At 37.8% G+C, this 19,549-nt stretch overlaps 1 protein-coding gene across 2 annotated transcripts in view; it reads right to left on the reverse strand.

Annotated features, from left to right (window-relative positions):
• The window catches only part of LOC110154562 (SPRY domain-containing SOCS box protein 4), a 69,066-nt gene that overhangs the window by 24,024 nt on the left and 25,493 nt on the right, over positions 1-19,549 (reverse strand). For both annotated transcript variants that reach the window (XM_020918560.2, XM_055147985.1), the window contains one exon: positions 4,465-5,358. In XM_020918560.2, coding sequence (XP_020774219.1) covers positions 4,465-5,173 — 709 coding nt within the window. In that variant the 5' untranslated portion in view covers positions 5,174-5,358. The remainder of the gene's footprint in view (positions 1-4,464; positions 5,359-19,549) is intronic.

Below are 19,549 nucleotides of genomic sequence, written 5' to 3' on the forward strand. Positions count from 1 at the left end.
ACTCACAGCAGGAAGCATTGTTCCCCGTGAAGAAGTAATAAGAAATCTTGGGTGAATCATCGAGTATTTTTGGTCCAAACTGGCAGCATGACATTAATTCTGCGAGCATACTGAGGGACAGAAATAAGCATTTGTCCTTTTATCAACAAACTGCTCCAAAAATGACAAATCAGGAATAAAGTTATGACCAGTCCTACGCTGAAGAATTACAGTGATCTGTGACTAAATCTGGTACAATGATCATTAATGTACAGTGTCCTACACCTGGGACCAAACCGGGGACCAAAGCAGGAAGGAAGCTAGGACTAAACCTGAGATTGAAACAGGACTAAAGGAGACTAAAGCAGGGACTGAACTGAAGCTAGGGCTGAACCTAGGGCTGAACCTAGGGCTGAACCTAGGACTGAACCTAGGACTGAACCTAGGACTGAACCTAGGACTGAACCTAGGACTGAACCCGAGACTGAGCCCGAGACTGAGCCCGAGACTGAGCCCGAGACTGAGCCCGAGACTGAGCCCGAGACTGAGCCCGAGACTGAACCAGGACTGAACCAGGACTGAACCAGGACTAAAGCAGGAGCCCTAAAATGATGGCATGTGTCTACATTACAGAAGAAACACCCTGCCATCACAATTTGTTATTTTTCTATATTAAATGTGAAACTATTTTATTTAAGTTTCAAACAGATCAAAATCTTCCTGCTCTCCTGTAAGTAGTGCAATGATTAAACGGCAGTCTGTTTTCCACCCGTACCTGTCATAGTAGTGTTTTCCTCATTAAAAATAACAAGATTTTTGAATATATTACCCACAAATATGAGTCATTAAAATTATGTAAATGAGTAATTAAAATGTGTTGAAGCAGTATGTCAGCACCTTGGAGAAAGTACGGGGAGTTTGTAATTAGAGACACCAGTTTTACCTGTAGGTTGGAGACAGGAAGTAACACAAAGCTATAGACTAATAATTAGTGTCACGCTGCCTTCAGGTAACATGTACAGCTCAAAAATAAACTTTCCCACATGGAGAAATACAAATATTGTGAATTTTCAGCCATGTACAGGGCAGTAAAAGGGGTGGTGGGACAAAGGGGTCTGTTGTCCCGAGCCCCAGGGTTTTAGTCTGTTTACCATTAATTCATATTAGAGGGGGGTCAGTCTTGTCCCGGGCCCCCAAATTTCTATTGATGGGTCTGGCCATGTAGAAAATAAAAAAGGTACTAAAAGCAATTTGCAAAATATTGAAGTATGGATAATGGATGAAAGGCACTAATTTTTTTATTTTTTTTATTTTTTGCCTAGTTCAACATGCTCATTTCCATGGAAATTAGGAATGATTGTTTGATTGTTTGTCGATTAATCGGTTAATGGCGTTGCGATGTTATGATATTGCTTTGTCACAAATACTGCCCATGACATTATAGTATGACAAGCTGAACTACCCACTTTACTGGACAGTAAAGATCATTATATTTAAGATTTTACAAAACATTTTACACTTTCTTTTCCAATTTGGCCATTTTTAGGTTTCGGTTTTGACTTCTTGGTTAGAAATTATGACATCACATTAGGGAATTCCATAACTATTACCAACCAACTGTATTGTACACCGACCCAAAACGTCTCTAATATACACAGAGATTATAAACTGGGAAATAAAAATAAATATAAGTGATGAATTTGTTTTCTTCTAAGTATCCAAAAAATGTGTTTGTGTGAAAATGGTGCATAACTTTTGGACAGAATTCTCCCTAAATTGACATTATCTCTAAAATAGAACTCTTCACATCCTGTAATTTTCAACATAATTTTTACTTTTCTTCACAAACCGCATCTTAATCGGCGTAAAACTATAATTTAGATTTACAAGAAGGGTTATCCCACAAGGTTAAGTGAAAATTTTTGACTCATAAAAATCTGTCATATGCACTTTACACATATCTACCTCCAAGGATTATGTTACCAATTATGCTTTTATCTGAATGGAGTCATGCAGGTACCAGAAATCTTGTGGTTTAAATTGACATCAAAACGTTATTTTAATTTAAATGGCTGCAAATGGAATATTAAAAAATCTGCTCTTATTATAATGACGAGGACTTCTGCAGAATATCTGTCTTCATGGGATCCTGCAAAGTAGTAGTTTACACACTTACAAACATGATCAGAAATGCATGTGATTCTATTAGGTAGTAGGGCTGGGAATCATAGGGTCTTTCATGAATTGATACACTGTTCACGTTACGATACTATCACGATATGGTTACACATGTGATACTCAACACTATACTGCCATCGATAGAATGCTGATTTTTAAGAACCAAACCCATTTAACAACAGTATTTCTTTGTTAAACCATTACTTGTGCAAAGTTAATATGAAATACCTCTATTTTAATCATCAAAACAGTGAATATGTCAAGTGTACTGCATAAACAAGTTCATTCCTCTTAATAAGCAACAGAATTGTAGTGCAGTCACAAAAAAAAAAGATACCAAAAAGTACTGTTGGCGATATATCAGTATAGCACCAAGATAACAATACTTTATCACCAAATTTAGTATCAAGATATATCGATATTTCAATATTTTTGCAGCCCCCTATTACAGTTAACGGTATATTCAGTCTTGTCTTTAGCGTGCTTCTAACAAACCCTCAGCTTTAAAACTTTACTGCAGCAGTATTTGTCAGAAATGAGCAACAATATCTTTCTAATACTGTTCAGTTGTAATGCGAGGAGAAAAACAGGCTGAAACATGCGGTTTGAAGTGGGGACTTGAGGACAAGAATGGCGTGAGATTGCATAAACTTCAAAGTGCTACAGACAGGAAGAATTCCACTTTGAGCGCCATGACTCCACTGTGATAATGGAAATCTGAAAATAGTCACAAAGCAGGTTTAGACTTCCCCTGGTAAACAAGCAGCAGTCTCACACATGATCTTGAGACGTGCACAGGCAAAGATATGGGACTGGGAAATGCAACTGAAATGTACAAAGGTTAGTTTGAAACAGCTCGGTAAAATAAATAAATTGATTGCGTTCTATTGAATATGTAAACACTTTTTTTCCAGTAGATTGAAGATGTAAAATCTGTTCCCTCTGCCACCACCTGGCCTCTCCCCCACCATTTTGGCCCCTCCCTCCTCCCTGTACCTGGCCTTTGTTCAGGGTCACTTGTGGTCTCTGGTTTTCTGTCTAATCGTGTGCCAGTTTTGACCTGGCAGAAGAAGTAAGGTAGACACCATCTAATGGTGATATATGTGGATACAACAGAGGTCAGTCAGCCAATCTAATTGCAAATGGTAGCTTTAAAAGTGCATGTACGTTTTCTCATGGGAAGCTATGAGACCTATTTGTGTTCATGGATACATTATTACTTTGCCTAGATCAGGGGTCTCCAACCTTTTCTCTCTGGTGAGCTACCTTTACAAAACAAAAATGCCAGCTGTTAGTTTTAGCAGTCGCAAGAAATTGAGTCAATAAGTAAGTAAGAAAGAGGGCAAGTATTAAATGGGGTACCGATAGATGCGTATAAAACAAACCATTATCTATTTATTTGTGCACAAAGTTAGGCATCAAAATGATACATTTACAATTAGGAGTGTGCAAAAATATCAAAATATCGTATTGTTTAATGTGATGATACAGTATCGATATTGTGGGCTGCTGTATCGATATATCACCAAGAGTATTTTTTGGTAAATTTTACTAAATAATTTAGTTACAGCGCTACAGTTTTGTTGGTTGTTTAGGTCTTATGTGATGCATTTGACATATTCACTATTTTTGAGGATTAAAATGTGTGTGTGCACAAGAAGTGGTTTAACAAAGACTTTTAGTATCACAACCATGATTTAGCTTTTATTTTTTGTTGAACCATATCAAATCGTTTTGAAATATATCTTATCAAGTAAAGCTCACTGTACCAAGGTATGTATCATATGGTCTATGTATCGATGTATGTATCGGCAACTTAATGATACCCAGTGCTATTTACAATACTAATAGGCATTTAATTAATCAAATTGTAGTTATTAGCACAATATGTATAATTCAGAAATCCCTCGACAAGGTACTTGGATGAGGTTGGAGAGCTACTGGTAGCTCCCAAGATACAGGCTGGATGTTCCATAATATAGCATCAAATTTCTTCTTCTTGTATTTATTCAATTACAGTTTAATTTGTTTATTGCTCAAAAATACCTTGACAAACACATTCTTACAGTGATGCATTGTTACACTGAGCAGGTTGCCTCTCCTGACCTGCTTGTCTCCATGGAGATGGGAAAATCTTCATTTTATACAAATGGTTTGAATTCATAACTGTTATAGGATAGCAGTGGATTTGGGTGGAAGTAGTAATTTGAAAACTGGGAATGTATTGTCAAAAGTACCAACAGATAAAATCTTGCTTGTTCCTTTAACCAGAATTGTAATACTTGTAATAGTAAATGTGTTACTTACGATCCAGTCCGTTGATGTAGCGCATAGTGACTTCGCAGTGCCCCCAAACCGCGCTCACGATGGGGTACAGCCTCTTCCCCTTGAGCCCTCTGAACGCCACGCCCAGATACTGTCCATCCACCATAAAGCTTAGAGTGCCTTCGTCCATGTCCAAAATCACTGTGAGCGAATCCGGCAACACAAATGACTCATCTGGCTCCAAAAAACACGGATAAGTAGGAGCCATGGTCGAAGCTGGTCTGTTTTTCCCATCGTGATAAAGTCTATTCCGTCCCAAATCCCAACCCCAAGATTCTGAGTCCGAGCCAACTAAAGCTGTATATCCAACCGAATGGAGCGACGCCTCTGCTGTCGCTACTCCAACTACTGCGTGCGTACCTCGTTGCCTTGCGGGCCAGTTAATTCTCCAAACATGCAAACCTCTTGTAAATCCAACTTTCGCTCTGATACAATCCGTGCTTTGTGCTACGGGGTGTCGATGAAAAGTCAATTTATCATCCTCCTTCACGAAAATATTAAGCGATCGGTCATCTGGGTTCCACGCGTGTTTGAGTTGGATTTCGTGGCTAGCAGGAGGCATGTCCAAGAGTAGGTCCAGTCTAGGCGGTCGGCAGAAATCGGGTCCGCGTAGCTCTCTCCGAACCGGGCGATATGAAGGTTCCCCGCGTACGTCCACGGATTTGATGCTGCCCGAAATCTTCTGTCCCATGGCTGAAGAAGGGAGAGGGGTGAGGAGAGGAGGGGGTGTGGTGGGGTGACGGGCGGAGCTGATGGAGGGACCAGGGGCAGCGATGAGGGGAGCGGGCCCAGTCCGGACGCTACCTCATGGGCACGGAAGCAACACGGGAGCTCCTCTTTGGAACGGGGCGGGAAGCAGAGAGATCGTGGATGAACCTAAAAACAACGAAATGGAAAAGTTAGAGATAACAATTGAGGAATTTAAAAGTAACAGCATGGAAACACAAACAATGACGTGGACAACATTTTTTTGTACTATATTACAGCGTTTTCTGATCTATGTTGCAATGTCATCTCACCAAAACATACCAGGAATTGTGCTTTGTTTTATTTCATTCACAGATGTTGAACTCACAAACCCTGCATATTTAGGCGAAGTTCTTCTCTTAAACAGAAAACACTCCGTCTTTAAGAATTGCACAGGAAATGATCGGACTCCCCTATTCCAGAGTCTTCTTATTTTGCTGTTCACCTGTATTGTTGATTTTTTTGTACTCCATGGAAATATGAAAATCTTCAAGTTTTATACAAATGGTTTGAATGCATAAAAACACAACTATATGGTGTGTATAAGTGGTAGTTTGAAAACTGGTAAACTTGTCAACAATTTTATGTTTAGTTCAGTGGTCATAAAACTCAAAAGTTACATTTGTTTCCATGAGAAAAGTTGGGTCTGATGTAAACAGAATAAAAGTTCTAGTTGCACAAAGTCGTCCATAAGCAGAGAGGAGCAGCAGCTGTTCAGATGGATGGGAGCCGACTGAGAAACTTATGTAACATATTTCCTGCAGATTTAAACTGAACAAGTCCACAAAACTTGGAGCGGATTGAAGCCAAACTTTTTTACAATGCTGAAATAATAAACCTGGGGGTGCATGACAAATAGGAACACTGCCTAAGATATTGGAACTTGCAATGGTGTTTTTTTATTCTAACAAATGAAACACATGCTCAAATAAGAAAAAATAAAACACTAGACTAAAAAGTAAGTAACAAGGCTCTATTTGGATAATGAACATTTAACACCGCAATGATTGTGACAAAATATGGTAAATAAAACCAAACAGCACACTAGTGTTTTCACGATACAAATGTATACACTATGTAGACATTAGAATGTAATTTGCAACATTAAAATGTATTTTATACCATGCTGTCTTTTATCTGTGTATCCCTCAGTCATCCAGGTACTTTCCACAATTGTTCGGGGGTGTATACTAGTCTATGTGAACATGTTCTGATACAGGTCAAAATCATTCTAAAGATATTCAGGAAAGATTTGTTTCTGTCCTGCAAATGTAACTATTTTTAGTATTGATACCCGCTCAAATGAGTATTTAGTTTCGATAAAAAAACAGAAGTAATTGAGTTGAAGTGTGTTTTTCTATGCACTACAATAACATCTGAGCTGAAGAAGGCTAAATTTCTATGACTCATTATAGATGCATAGAAACAACTGAAGTGTTGTGTATGCATGTTTGTATGTTTGTGGATAAATCTGCTTTCGATAGAAAATAAAAGTAATTTTGCAGTGCACATTTTGACAACAAGAAGCACCACAAAGGAAAAAGTATTGATTGTCAAAAAAATGCCACATTCACAAAACAGGAATGACCATTTCCTGAATAGCTTTAGAATGATCTTGAGCTGTATCAGAACAAGTAAAAGAGCACATACACTAGTACCACTTGAATCACTACGGAACCTACGTGGACCACTGAGGGATTACACAGATATAACACCGCATGGCAATATAAAAGAAAGTACTATGACTTGAAAACTATTGAAAATGACATCCTATTGTCTAAAGAAAAAGGTTTGGAATCTGTATCCAGTCTACTCCTTAGTACTGAATTGGAGTTTCATTGAATTTTAGTATTCTGACAACACCCGCACAAAGTACCGGATCTGCTGTAATAGTACAGTACAGCTCCTATAGTGAATGTATCAGTGTGAATCCCCAGTGTTCATGCAGCTTGTGTTTGTGTTCAGAGCCTATAGTTTGTGTGGAAGTTCGACAGGAAACTTTCAGAGAAAAGCAGAGCCTGTCCTGACCCACAGAAGGAGGCCGGGACAGAAGAGGAGGAGGAGGAGGAAGAGGGGGTGGGCAGGAGTATTAGAGGACAGACACTTTCAGGGGGATATTAGAAAGTGCAATGCTTGGAACTCAGTGCTGCATTTTCAGTAGTAGAATAAGAAAGTATTAAACAGCTGTACTTAAGTATACATTTATGGTATCTATACTTTACTTACGGTAAGTACATTTTAAAGTAGGGATATCCAAAGTAGAGATATTTTCCTGATATGCATCTCACTGTACGATATTTATTGCAATATTTTGTAGAGGTTAAAATGTGAATATGCTACTTTTTTCCTCTTAAAATGCCTTGACAAGACTTTACCCAAAGAACTAAGATTTTAAAGTGCTTATGACATTAATTTCTTCATGTAGTCTGCACTGAAATAGAGCAAAGGATCATGGTCTATGTAGTTCCCTCTGATTTTTTTAGCTATTGCTGCACCATAACTATTAAATTAAGCAAAGACTTGTAAGAGACTTGTAAGAGACTTGTAAGAGACTTGTAAGAGACTTGTAAGAGACTTGTAAGAGACTTGTAAGAGACTTGTAAGAGACTTGTAAGAGACTTGTCATTCAATACTGTTATGACCCATGATATTACTGTGAGACCTTTGACAATACGATATCACAAATAAAAATGAATAGATAAAAAGTTGTATTAAATTGCTTCTGCTGGACAAAATTCAGCACACATTTGAAGCTTTATTAGATCAAAATCTGCGTGAAATACTACTACATTTTACTCTTTAAATACATTTTTAAACTGAGACTTTAATACTTTTACTTAAATAGATTTTTCATGTGATACTTTTACTTTTATTTGAGCATTTCTTTGCTCGGGTATCTGTAGTTTTAAGAAATAAATTTGAGTACTTGTGAAGTGACCTCAGTGTTTGTCAAAATACCAATTACTGAGATTCCTTTTATATATTACACGATATTACATTATATTTTGATCTATGTTACAATGTTGTTTCATCATCACAAACACACCTGGAGTTTTGTTTTGTTTCATTCAACAGGCCGGCTTCACACACTGTTCCACCTTGTGATGTCATGTGGTAACATAGGAAGTGCTCCACTGTGTTTTCAAGCTCCATACACCTTCTCTATGATGTGAATAATTTCAGCCCTGGACAATCTTTACTGAAAAAGGTAAAAGGGTAATTTAACTTGAAAATTACCACTACATGACATCACAAGGTTGACCAGAGCATTTTGAACTTTAGAGATGTAGACAGAATAAAGATGTGTGAATGAAACACACAACTCCGGGTATGTTTTTGATGAGGTAACAACATGGATGAAAGCACATGAGAGTCAATTATGTGTAATATAGGACCTTCAACATTTGAGAGAAGTCTACAAAAATACAGGGATAGATGGAGAGAGAGAGATACTTTATTGATCCTGAGGGAAAAATAAAAAAAACCTTGGCCTATCACAATAACAAAGTGTGACACATTGCTGAAGAAAATATGGAAAACATAATATTGAAACTAATTTGTGACACTAACACAATAATCCTAAAGCAAGAGTGAATTAATCTATAATGAGGCATAGAATTTCAACCTTCAGCTCAAATTGTTATTGTAGTGCAAAAAAAAACACAGTTCACCATTAGCACAAAGTTAAGTACCCGCAATAAATATTAATCCCGGAAATTATGGTTCCATCAATCATCAAGTCAATACAGGAATTATTGTGACAGATGTAATAAAACCTGAAACTGATAACAAGAACCGAAACCAATGAGTAAACAGGTTAGACTGAAAAGAGGATATGATGTTGTTATTTGCAGGGGATAATATGATGCTTTAATAATAGCCTTTTCACAAACAATCAAATCAACTGTTTTGATTGGAATGTTTTTTATTGCTTAATCTTGCAGATGAAAAAAAGACAAAAAAAGACTCAAAAAGACTTCAAACGTGCACTATGTCATTTTTTAGGTGTGTGGTCCAACACCTGCTCATCTCCATGGAAAGTGTTTGCTTTGCCAAGAAGGTTTTCAAGTATGACTTAAACTTTATTTGGATTTATTCAATTATATATATATATATATATATATATATTTTTTTTTTTTTTGCTTAAAACATGACTTTGGACAGACAGTAAAAGTGAAAAAATTATTTCACAGATCTCGCCTGTTAATTTGGTCTGGAGGTGCTATCAGCTTGTTTAACGCCATATTGTTGAGAATTTCAGACAACGTAATAAGATCTACATGGAGACAAGCATCTAATTCACAGGTGTCAAACATAAGGCCCGGGGGCCAGATCCGGCCCTCCAAGACCTTTAATCTGGCCCTCGGCTGATTTTCTACTAAAATATTTGAATTATATTTTCTATTAAAATCTTGTTAATTTTCTGTGGTGTTTATCACAGCAGCGTCTCCAGCGCCTCTGTACGTGGCCCCTCCCACCAGAGCAGCACAAATGAAGACTTGTCTCTTTCCAAACGCTCTTAAAGGACGATCGTTTTGACTGTTGATCGTGACACCCTCATCAACAAAATGTCCAAAATGAGAAAAGTGGAGCAGAGTGCAGGATTTTACAAGAAAAATGTACTTATTCCTATTTGCATACAAGTTAATGTTAAAACATTGTGTTGAAATTACATTTTTCAGGTTTCAAGTTTCAGGTTGTTCATAATATTATAATGTTTTATAAAAGAAAGAGTTAATCAATTAAAAAAGATTTCTGTAATAGATTTGCGTTTCTCTGCACAAATATTTGAACTTATTGTTATTTTTGGGGTTTATATGACATGAGTTTTCTGATCCGGCCCCTTTCGGATCAAAGTCGGTTGGATACGGCCCCCGGACCAAAATGAGTTTGACACCCTTGATCTAATTGATCATTTGCACTGACATCACACTTGGGGAGTTTGACATGCATCTCTATATCCAGAATGTTCAGCAGTTACCATGGAGACACAATGAGCACATTAGCAAACAGACAAAGAGTTTTAAGACAGTCTGAAAAAAACAAAAAAAACAAAACAAAATGAATTTAAAAGACTAATTTTCAGAAGCCTGTGATCAATATGAGCTCATGATCTTGTTTAAGAGGTTGTGAGACTTTTTTAAAAGGACAAATAATCTCATCTGTTGTATTTCCAACCACGCCATCTCTAACTAGTCAGATTGTGTTCAAAATATTAAAGTTTAATGTGAGTCACAGAGCTTCCAACAAAGCAGTGCTTTCAGTTAGCATCAAACTCCAGAGAATGTTGATGATATCAGTCGCAAAGTATCAATACATTGTGGAGTCCTGCTCTGACACCACTGAACTGCTCTTTGTAATTGATTTGTAGAGGTGGAAATGCGTCAAATCTCCAGACAGATAATTGTCCTGTTTATCAGAGCGTAAAGTCGTCATGGTCTGATATTTTAATCAAAGCGCATTGGACAGTGTCAGAGGATCTAAGTGTGATTCTTCATGTCACCTGTACTACTCCTGTAGCTCTATGGCCTCCAATAATAACATGACACGAGCTGAGGAATGATTCATGAGGAGCCATTATCAATGTTACGAGCAGAGCTGTTAAGGTTAGATCGGGAAATGTGAGTCGAATCATACATCATACTGACACTTTGACGCTGATGTCACCAACGTTCCCTGGGGTGTCATGCCAACTAGAGGCTCTGCTATGTTTGGGGCTCTGTTACATTTTAATATGAGCTTTATTTTAATACAGTTCGTTCAGAAAGAGCTGACGTAGCAGGAACTACAACAGGTGAGATGATCTGTGCTGATAAACAAGTCTCACACATAAAATCACAGTTACAAGCTTGATAGTATTAGCCAACTTTTCTTTTGTGAGTCACTCTCACCTTTTTGTTCAACGCCTAAACAGGACTATTAACTATGAATTATAATGGGGCGACAGTGGCTCAGTGGTTAGAGCGGTGGTTCCCCAATCCGAAGGTCAGAGGGTTGATTCTCCTCAGACCAAGTTCTGTCAATGCATCCTTATGCAAGACAATTCACCCACATTGCCTAGTATGAAAGTGGTGTGTGCACGAATGATTGGTGGTGAACGGAGGACCCGACCACATCGACTGGGAGCCTTGATTCAATCAGTCTGCCCCAGGGCAACTGTGGCTACAATAGCCTCTTACCACCACCCAGTATGGAGTGAATGAATAATGTCTGCAGTGTAGTGTTCTGTAAAGCACAGTACAAGTGCAAGGCATCATTTTATTTATTTATGCATTTATTTAATTATTTTATTTAATTATTGTATTTTATTATTTGTATTATTATTTATTTATTTTTTCCATCCTCATCATCATTTATCATCATATCATCATCACCACCATTCATACAGAATCTCTTAAAACTTGTTTGAAACAGTTTGCTGATCTGTATGCAGTTCGCATGTGGACTGTCTCCATGGTAAGCTCTTCCAGCTCCCTGTGTAACTGCTGCAGTGCCTTGTCTTAACATGTTCATATTAACCCGCTCTAGAAGATCCTGGTGGGATTGAGGTTTTTTATGCTATTTTGTCCATTAAAAATCCTATGTATAATATAGAGCCTGGCTCCAGATTCACCACTGTAACCACTAGCATCGCATGCTTCATTTGAGTGGAGCTGAACGTTATGGATGATGTCACACTCACTTAGTCTACTTCTTTATACAGTACCGATACACAGTATGATCTGACCATGTATTAAATTGCACATAAAGTCACAAACTTATGGGAAATTATGCAATCATTATTGCATACATAAAAGGGCTGCACCAATTCACTGGAATAATCATGATGTACTTGGCTCTGTGCCGAACATACAGAGGAAAAGCTCAAAAATTTCCAATGTAATGTAATGTCTGTGAGGTTTTGGCAAATTCGCACTAAAATCAATAAATCCTGAGTGGTGGAGGAGTCTTGTGTGTTTACAAAGGTACATCTGTGTGTGGGACTGATGTCCCCTCAGACTTTAACATAATTGGAAGATTCTAACAAACAGCTACTGTGCACAGAGCCAATTGTGATAAGATAACTGTAATGGTTAACTGGACTACAGACTGCAAAACGCTTGCCAAAAGATCTTTTAAATAAAAATGTCAAAAACTAATACATTTCCAATTTTCCTTACCGATACATGTACGGTTCTCTATCAGTCACTTTATTCTTAGCTAATCTCACTAAAAATGTAAGAAACTAAATCCTACAGTTTTCGAAAAAATTATAATTTGGCTAGTCAACTAATATAAAAAATAATCATTGACTACTGAACTAATAGTACTTTAGTGAGGAACTAACTGTTCCATTTGTAAAAAGCAAAGTCACACACTGAATGCCTCCCCCATTATCTAACTGTCCATAAATCCATAAAAAAATTATTAGTCAGAGAATAACTATTTGGTTAGACACAGATCAATTACCCATACATTCACCATCCCTCAAACATCTGAATGTGACCTCTGACTCTGTCTACAAAATATCCATCACCAGCTGTTCCTGTGATGCAGCCATCGCTAATCCAAGCACACATGTTTTGGAGATAAACCTGATATGAATTTAATTAAAAAAGGTCCTATATTACGCAAAATTGACTCTTGAGCCATGATAAAATGTTACCTCCTCAAAAACAAACAACACTCTGTCCCCCTTATGACGTCATGTTGTTGTAAAATAGCTGCTACCTTTACCTTGTTTCCAGTAAATGAGCCAAATGATTCTAGTAAAGGTGTATAGCCTTTAAAACACAATGGAGCACTTCCTGTATTACCACCTGACGTCACAGTTTGAGAGATTTGTGTTTTAAACAAGTGTGAATGGAGTAAAACACAACTCCAGGTATGTTTTTGATGAGGACCAGACACACAGACCAGAAAATACTCCAATATGGGCCATTTAAATAATGTGAAATATAGGTCAACATGTGTAACAGGGACACAGGTGGAGTGGGAGGGAAGTATAAAATGAAAATACAACACCTCCAGCTGGCCTTTAAATGCAAAATACTGACAAGGCTAACCAAAATCCTCAGTCACACCAGCGCTCAGGAAACAAAATATTCAAGGGAAATTTGCAATGCCATCACAAGTTCTTATTTCTGTATGAAAACTGATGAATGTTACAGTCTTTAAAAAACATGAAAAACAGAACTAGTTCATTTTAAATGGTTTGCAATGGTCCAAAGTTACTTCTCACTTACTTTATGCATTCTGAGCATCCTAATTATTTACCACAATGAGTTTATAAGCACTTTGTACAACTTTTCAAGTCTAGTTTTGCAGTCATGGTAATGCTAACAAGAAATAGCATGACAATGGTGCATTTTGATTCACAAATAATTTAAAGATTTATAAATAGATGCAGACAGCACACAGCAGACTTATTTTGACCTCAAGAGCTGTTTATATAATAGCCTGATTCATCAGTCGGTTTCACTTCGTAGAAAGCATCTGACCTCGCAGCATGAGAATTTGTTCGCCTCACGGTAGGCGGGTACTTTTTTCATTTTTTACCAATCACTGCTGTTTGGTCATGACATATGTAATGCGCCGCTAACGGGGATAACTGGTATATTAAGCTTTTCCCAAATCCCATAGGAAAAAGGGCAATAATGTCTTTCCCCTTGATAAAATTCACTAAACATTCTCTTTATTCCGGCTTTAAATCCTTGATCTCAGGAATCATTGCCAACACAGAATGTATAGCTCTTTACTGATTGGCTGGTGCCTGAACTTGCACTTCCGGGGTTCTTGCAAACCATAGTGTATTCTGATTCCTGACCTAGTCGCTGGAGAGAAATGAAATCGAACGGAGGCACTAGGTGAATCCAGCCTCGCTACTTAGACAATATATCTGTACAAAATTTTGCTCAAATAAATGGAAAATATATAAAGGTGGGAAATGAGACAAATGGTTAGGATCATGATTGTCGTATGGAGATATGTAAATATCCATTATTCACTGTATTATCTATCTAGATTTAAATTTATAATAGTTATTAGGTACTGAAGTATTGAATGTAATACTGTAACTTGGACTCTTCTGTCTAACTTGCAATCTCAATAAATATATAAAAGTCAGGTAGGTAAAGAGGTAGGAGAAAATGATTAACTTTTCTCCAGCAGACGAAGCCTGAGTGGCCTCAAACAGACACATGGCATAGGTTAGATAATGTCTGGAGATACAAGGTCAAACAAGTGCGTTATCTGTAGATAAAAGGTAAATAGAGTGCTGGTGGTTTGTAGAATGCAACATTCCTCTTTTACTTAGAAACAAATAGGTAAATTATGTGTAGGCAGATCATATGAGAACATAGCAGTTGGGAGTAGTACTTAAAATGTAAATAAGACTGATTTAAATTTGTATATACTTGATCTGTGTCCTCCGATACAAGGTACATGTTCCAATCAAAAATAACTTTTACTGATAACAACTGTAATGCTGATTTATTTGTATTTAATTACAAAATCGTGATTACGTGATGTCCCATTTATTCAGACAGTTATTCAAGCAGAAAGCAGAATGAGCCTCACATGATTTTCTCATTTGAGTTGCATGTTTCAGTGCTGAAATCAGATCGGTTTAAACCTAAAAGGACTCTCTCTGGTATGAACGGTCCCTACCCAACTCCAGGACACGCAGCCAATCATGAATCAGTGCTAGTGCAGCCTCTGAGGGAATTCTGAGGGTGTGAAGGAATTCTGGAGGTTCTGAGTGTTCACATGAGACATGGCTTGTCCTTATATTGAGAAAAACTATGTACCTTGCCTGCAGGTTAAGGCACTGGCAACACAGGTTCAGTTTTGATTGTGGTACATTTTATAAATCATTACGAGCACAGGCTACATACCGTTCTTTTAAAAGCTAATCATGCATAAGACCACACTTGGATCAGCTAGAATACACTCGGTCTCTAAAGTTTTGAGAATGCAGCTACAAACTGCAGACTTGGAGTAAACAGACCTGTCATGGCGTCACAGCTGTGTTGAGTTTTGGCCTGGGTTGTTATGTCTTTGGCTTCGCTCGTGCTTGTTTTCATTCGGCCTCAAACTACCAATTTTCTGTACCTCTCCTCGACCAGAACCTGGCCCACTGTGGCTGCACCATACATATACACTCTAAATATTTCTCCTCAAACTATAATCAGAAGAGGTGTGCGTTTGGCAGCATGCAATTATGAAAAAATGCATTATGGGTAATTTTACGGTCAAAAACTGAATTCTATGTTTAAGATGATGAATTTCGGATTAAAAAAAGAGGCTGTACCGATAGTTTTTCATGGTGATAAAGTCAAATTTGTCCTTCAAAAACACAGATTATTATAAAGCAGCTCTTGGCCAGATTAAGTCTTTTTATAATGCGTTGTATGTTAACCAGGAAGTGCACTGTTAGCCTGCTAGTTCTTCTTTACAGTGATTGGAAAACTTTTCTGGCCTCTGAAGTTGCTTATAAACTCTGAATAATTAGGATGCCCTGAATTCGTAAGGTAAGTGAGGGATAACTTTGGACTTCTGAATGTTGTTTTTCATGTTTCCAAACCATAAAAATTCAGGTGAAGTGCGTTTAAAGGAAAATTCTTCAACTTTAGCTCAATTTTACGGTGCAGACTTTCAATCAAGCTCTGAAAATAACTCAAAATGTGGTTAGACAAACATTTTTAGATTCCTGCTCTTATAAAAAATAACAATTTTATAACACTTCTACATAATGTTCCATAATGTTCCAAAGCAGCTTGAAAGTAAAGAGCTTTGAAACCTTTAAATTATTATTGATTCCCATTATAGCTTCATCGGTTTGAATTTCACTGTTTATCTGTTGTGTCCATCTGTAAAAATTCAGTGTCTTTAAAAAGAAAATTCCTCAAATTTAACTCAATTTTACAGTGCAGACTTTCAATCAAGGTCTGAAAATGACTCAAAATGCGGTCAGACAAACATTTTTAGATTCCCGTTCTTATAAAATAACTCTTTTATAACACTTCTACACAATGTTGTATTCCTTCGACACCTTTAAATTATTATTGATTCCGATTATAGCTTCATCAGTTTGAATTTCACTGTTTATCTGTGTGTCCATTAAAGCGTGCAGACCCCAAAATAAAAATATTATATCTAAAAGAGCAAAACTATACTATAAATGGAGCAGTAAGGTGTGTTAATGATGGTAGAATGGTATATTTATGAGTTTGTTGTGTCTTAACGGAAAAAAATATGCAGTTCCAAGAGTGGGCAGAAAAACAGCTGCTAAATCAGAGGTGAGAAGCAGAGAAGAGAAGAGAGAGAGGGAGGAAAGAGAGAGGGGTGGAGAGGGAGAGACAGAGAAAGACAGGTGAGAAAAAGAGGAGAAAGAGAGAAGAGAGAAAAGGAGAGAGGGAGAGTGAAAGAAAGAGAAGAGAAGAAGAGGGGGAGAACGAGAGAGAAAGTAGAGGAGAGAGAGTGAAAGAAGAGATAAGAGAGAGAGAAGGAGAGAGGAGAGAGAGGGGCGAGATGAGAGAGAGAAGAGAGAGGAGACAGGAGAGATGAGAGCGAAGAGAGACAGGAGAGAAGAGGGAGAGAAGAGAGGAGACAAGAGAACAGAAAGAGACGAGAGGAGACAGGAGAGAAGAGAGGCAACAGGAGAGAAGACAGAAAGGAAACAGAAGAAAAGAGACACTAGAGAAGAGAGCGAAAAAAGAGAAGTGAGGAGATAGGAGAGAAGACAGACAGAGAGAAGAGAGGAGACATGAGAGGAGAGAGTGAAAAGAGAACAGAGAGGACAGGAGAGGAGAGAGGAGACAGAAGAAGAGAGAGAGAAAAGAGAAGAGAGGAGACAGGAGAGAAGAGAGAGAAAAGAGAAGAGAGGAGACAGGAGAGAAGAGAGAGAAGAGAGGAGACAGGAGAGAAGAGAGAGAAAAGAGGAGACAGGAGAGAAGAGAGAGGAGCCAGAAGAGGAGAAGAGAGAAAGAGAGAAGAGAGGAGACAGGAGAGAAGAGAGAGAAGAGAGGAGGCAGGAGAGAAGAAAGGAGAGGAAACAGAGAAGAGAGGAAACAGGAGAGAAGAGAGAGAAGAACGAGAGAAGAGGGGAGAGAGACAGAGGAGAAAACTATTCACTGGTCCCACTCCTAGTTTTGTTTTGTTTTTTTCTGTGTAAGACTGACACAGGGAATGACTTAAGGGAACCAAGAATTTCTTCAGTCGACCACAGCCCTAATAAACAATGACACTGAATCTACAGCCCACTGCCTGGGTTACACTTAAAGACGCACTGCGCAACTTCTCTGGTGGAGGGTCTGCTGCCCTCATGGAGATGGTATTGTCTAGCCCGGAATGTTCCATACTATGATTTTAAACATATCCATTTAGCTTTTCTTCATTACAGGTGTTTCTGTTGTTCAAAAATACAATAATTCCTTCTGTGAACAGGGGCGACTCTCCACAGATCTGAGTTGTAATGCGGTGTCGTACTGTTAGTTATTTAGGGTTAAGAATGTTCTGCCACTGTTGGTACCAGTGCCAGTTTATTTCGACTGTAATTTATTGAGTTACCGGATCTACGCGTGGGTGAGTCATGCTTGGGAAAGACTTGGAAAGCATACAACTCACTGTGCCCTCTCACTCCTCCTCCTCTTCCAGTTCCCATCTCTCTCTCTCTCTCCTCTTTTTTTTCTCTCACCCATTCCCTTCACCCTCTCCTCTTGCTCTCCACTCCCCTCTTTCTACTCAGTTTCTTTCTCACTTCTGGCCTCCCCTCGTTCTCTCATTCCATCTCTACCTTTAAACATATATTGCAAAAGTAATCCCAAAACTTGAGAATACTTTGTTTTTTGTTTTTTAAACACCAAATCATCAAACCCTTAGAGGCACCAGAGCTAGTAAAATTAATTAAGGCAGGATGCATAAATGAAAACCAACAAAAGCTATGTATTACTAGATGAAAAAAGGAGATCCGAGGCACTCACATGGGCATTTGAGATGAAATAAAAGCATATCTGAGTGCCTTGGATCTCTCTTATTATTTTACATCAACAATACATCTACTTCTTCGCAAAAGCTCTATGTATGTTTTGGATGACTACTATAACTAGTTAAAAGGTTTATACGATAGTGTTGTCATGTTGTTTCAAACTTGTTCCAGACTAGACAGTTGGTTCCAGATTCCAGAAAGTTAGTTGTAAAGAAGACAGTTATGTCACATAGTAGTTAGTAGAAGAAGTAGAAGAAAAAGATAATTATGTCACAGGTAGTAATCTCAGGAAATTTGAAAATGTGAAATTGTTTTTAATCACTGTAAAGCGCTTTGTGTTGCATTTTTGTATGAAAAGTACTCTATAAATAAAGTTTGATTGATAAGAAAAGACAATACACTATCATTTGGGTTTCAAAATCAGTATAATTTTAAACATTTTAGTATTTAGTTATATCATGTAGTCTTTCAGTAGTTCTGATAGAACTTGAGATAAACTGATCAGAAAAGGTCAGATGTTCCACGTTGTATGATTTATATTTTTCCCGAGTATAAATAGCTGCCTAAATGAGTATGAGTTTTGATGAAGTTTTAGTATCTGATTTCTAATACGTGTGACAACTCTACTATAGAATCATTAATCTTTCCCGTAGAAAAGTGATACCCGGTGTGATGTAAACAGCAGTTGTAGCTGCCAGCTGCCTTGCGGCTCAGACTCAGCTCGTTGTTATGCAGCAAAAAGCAGAGCCATAACCGTTACTTTCACTATCTCCACCTCATGTTATTACTGTTATATCTGTGCTCACGTGGTGTAAAGTCAACTGGTGAGTTAGTCTGTTTACAAAACCAAGGTTCACAAGAACTTACAACAAAACAAGATGTTTATGTCTGTGTGAAATCTGAATCATTCTTTCATTTTCAGTTTAACACTTCTTTGCTGGAGGCTCTGCCAACTATAGCCTGTATGTATGTGCTTTGCCTAGAATGTTCCATAACTTGCGGCTGCTTTTGTTCATGGAGACATTCTTGCTTTTACCAAATGTTTCATAGTATGGAATTAAACTGATACATGTCCATGGAAAGAATAATTTGAGTCAATGAATGCACGTTTTTCAACTCTCCAATTGTGCCATTTAGTGCCATACTTTGGAACCTTATCTTCATGGAGACAAGCAGGACCCCACGTTAGAAAAGTTCCAAAGTTCACCTTTAAACACACGCTAGATCAATGCACTGAATTGAAAAGGTCACTGAATTACAATGTGGCCCGTTCGTGTCTAACCAGCCCTATGTGTCACTTCAGCTGTGTATATGTCGAGACCCATTCAAATATTTAGAGGGTGCTGCAGATCA

Source organism: Boleophthalmus pectinirostris, unplaced genomic scaffold (genome assembly GCF_026225935.1).
Source record: "Boleophthalmus pectinirostris isolate CB_2022bp ecotype Guang Dong unplaced genomic scaffold, ASM2622593v1 HiC_scaffold_9, whole genome shotgun sequence".
Classification (NCBI taxonomy): Eukaryota; Metazoa; Chordata; class Actinopteri; order Gobiiformes; family Gobiidae; genus Boleophthalmus; species Boleophthalmus pectinirostris.